At 41.2% G+C, this 1,101-nt stretch overlaps 1 protein-coding gene across 1 annotated transcript in view; it reads right to left on the bottom strand.

Moving 5' to 3' along the window:
* The window catches only part of LOC102681195 (zinc finger homeobox protein 4), an 88,575-nt gene that overhangs the window by 7,324 nt on the left and 80,150 nt on the right, over window positions 1-1,101 (bottom strand). Inside the window, 1 exon segment of the mRNA XM_031509072.1 lies at window positions 1-440. Coding sequence (XP_031364932.1) covers window positions 1-440 — 440 coding nt within the window.

Raw genomic sequence — 1,101 nt, 5'->3', positions numbered from 1 at the left:
CTCCTCCTGCGGCTGCTTGATGGTGGTGGTCGGTGAGGACGGCATTGCCACGGCCGGCGTCGAGGTGTTCCGCGGATTGTTGTTCAGCCAATGGCTCTGGTCAACCAGCAGCAGAAGACGTTGTAAACCGTCCGCGTTCACCGAGTGTATTTGCATCACGTGCTTCTCGAGCGCGGAACGCTCTTTGAACCCGTCCTGGCACAGCGGGCACAACAATTCCGGAGGCGGCTCCTCCTTTACGGCCTCCGCTTTGTCCTCGGCGTCCTGGACATGAGCAACTTGCAAATGCTGCCTCAATTCCTCGCGCGACGTCGGCTGATAAGTGCAATACGGGCAGGTGACTTCCTCGTGATCGTTCTCCGGCTCTTGTTCAGTTTCCTGATCGTTATCCGGCTCCTGCTTCACCTCGCTGCCGCAGTCGCTACCTTCCTCTCGTCGGTCTGGAAAAGAAAACGGTAACCGGGATTCGCATGGTAATTGAGGCGGGAGATCAACGGGCGATGCGTTTTGAAGCGCGTTGTTCTATGCAAGCGAGGAGGAGAATTAAATGAAGGGAAAATGGCACGAGTGACGTGAATTGAAAATTTATGTATGCTACTTCTCAACGTCGGGATAATTTACAAAGATGCAAGAATGTGTCAAAATATTTTTACTTTTATTCAACTTGTACCATTGTGATGGCGTAAAGATGCAAAGTATGAAGAATGCGCACAATACGTCAAAATGTATAATATATTCGAGATAAAGTACTCATTGTAATACTTGTTGAATTGTTTAAATAAATTTTTATTTGAATTTTTTTGTTTAATTATATTCGTAAAAGCGATAAATTTGCATGAATTATAGTTCTACGTTGTTTCAGATTTCCTTCAGTTTAACGTATGATGATTTAATTTAACACAAGATGTATTAATTGTAAAATTACTGAAATTGTGAAAATACTGAATTGTTTAAATAAATTTTTATTTGAATTTTTTTGTTTAATTATATTCGTAAAAGCGATAAATTTGCATGAATTATAGTTCTACGTTGTTTCAGATTTCCTTCAGTTTAACGTATGATGATTTAATTTAACACAAGATGTATTAATTGTAAAATTAC

Source organism: Apis dorsata, unplaced genomic scaffold (assembly GCF_000469605.1).
Source record: "Apis dorsata unplaced genomic scaffold, Apis dorsata 1.3 scaffold_125, whole genome shotgun sequence".
NCBI classification, from domain to species: domain Eukaryota; kingdom Metazoa; phylum Arthropoda; class Insecta; order Hymenoptera; family Apidae; genus Apis; species Apis dorsata.
The sequence above is the reverse complement of the archived record's forward strand: the minus strand, read 5'-3'. Positions and strand labels throughout refer to the sequence as shown.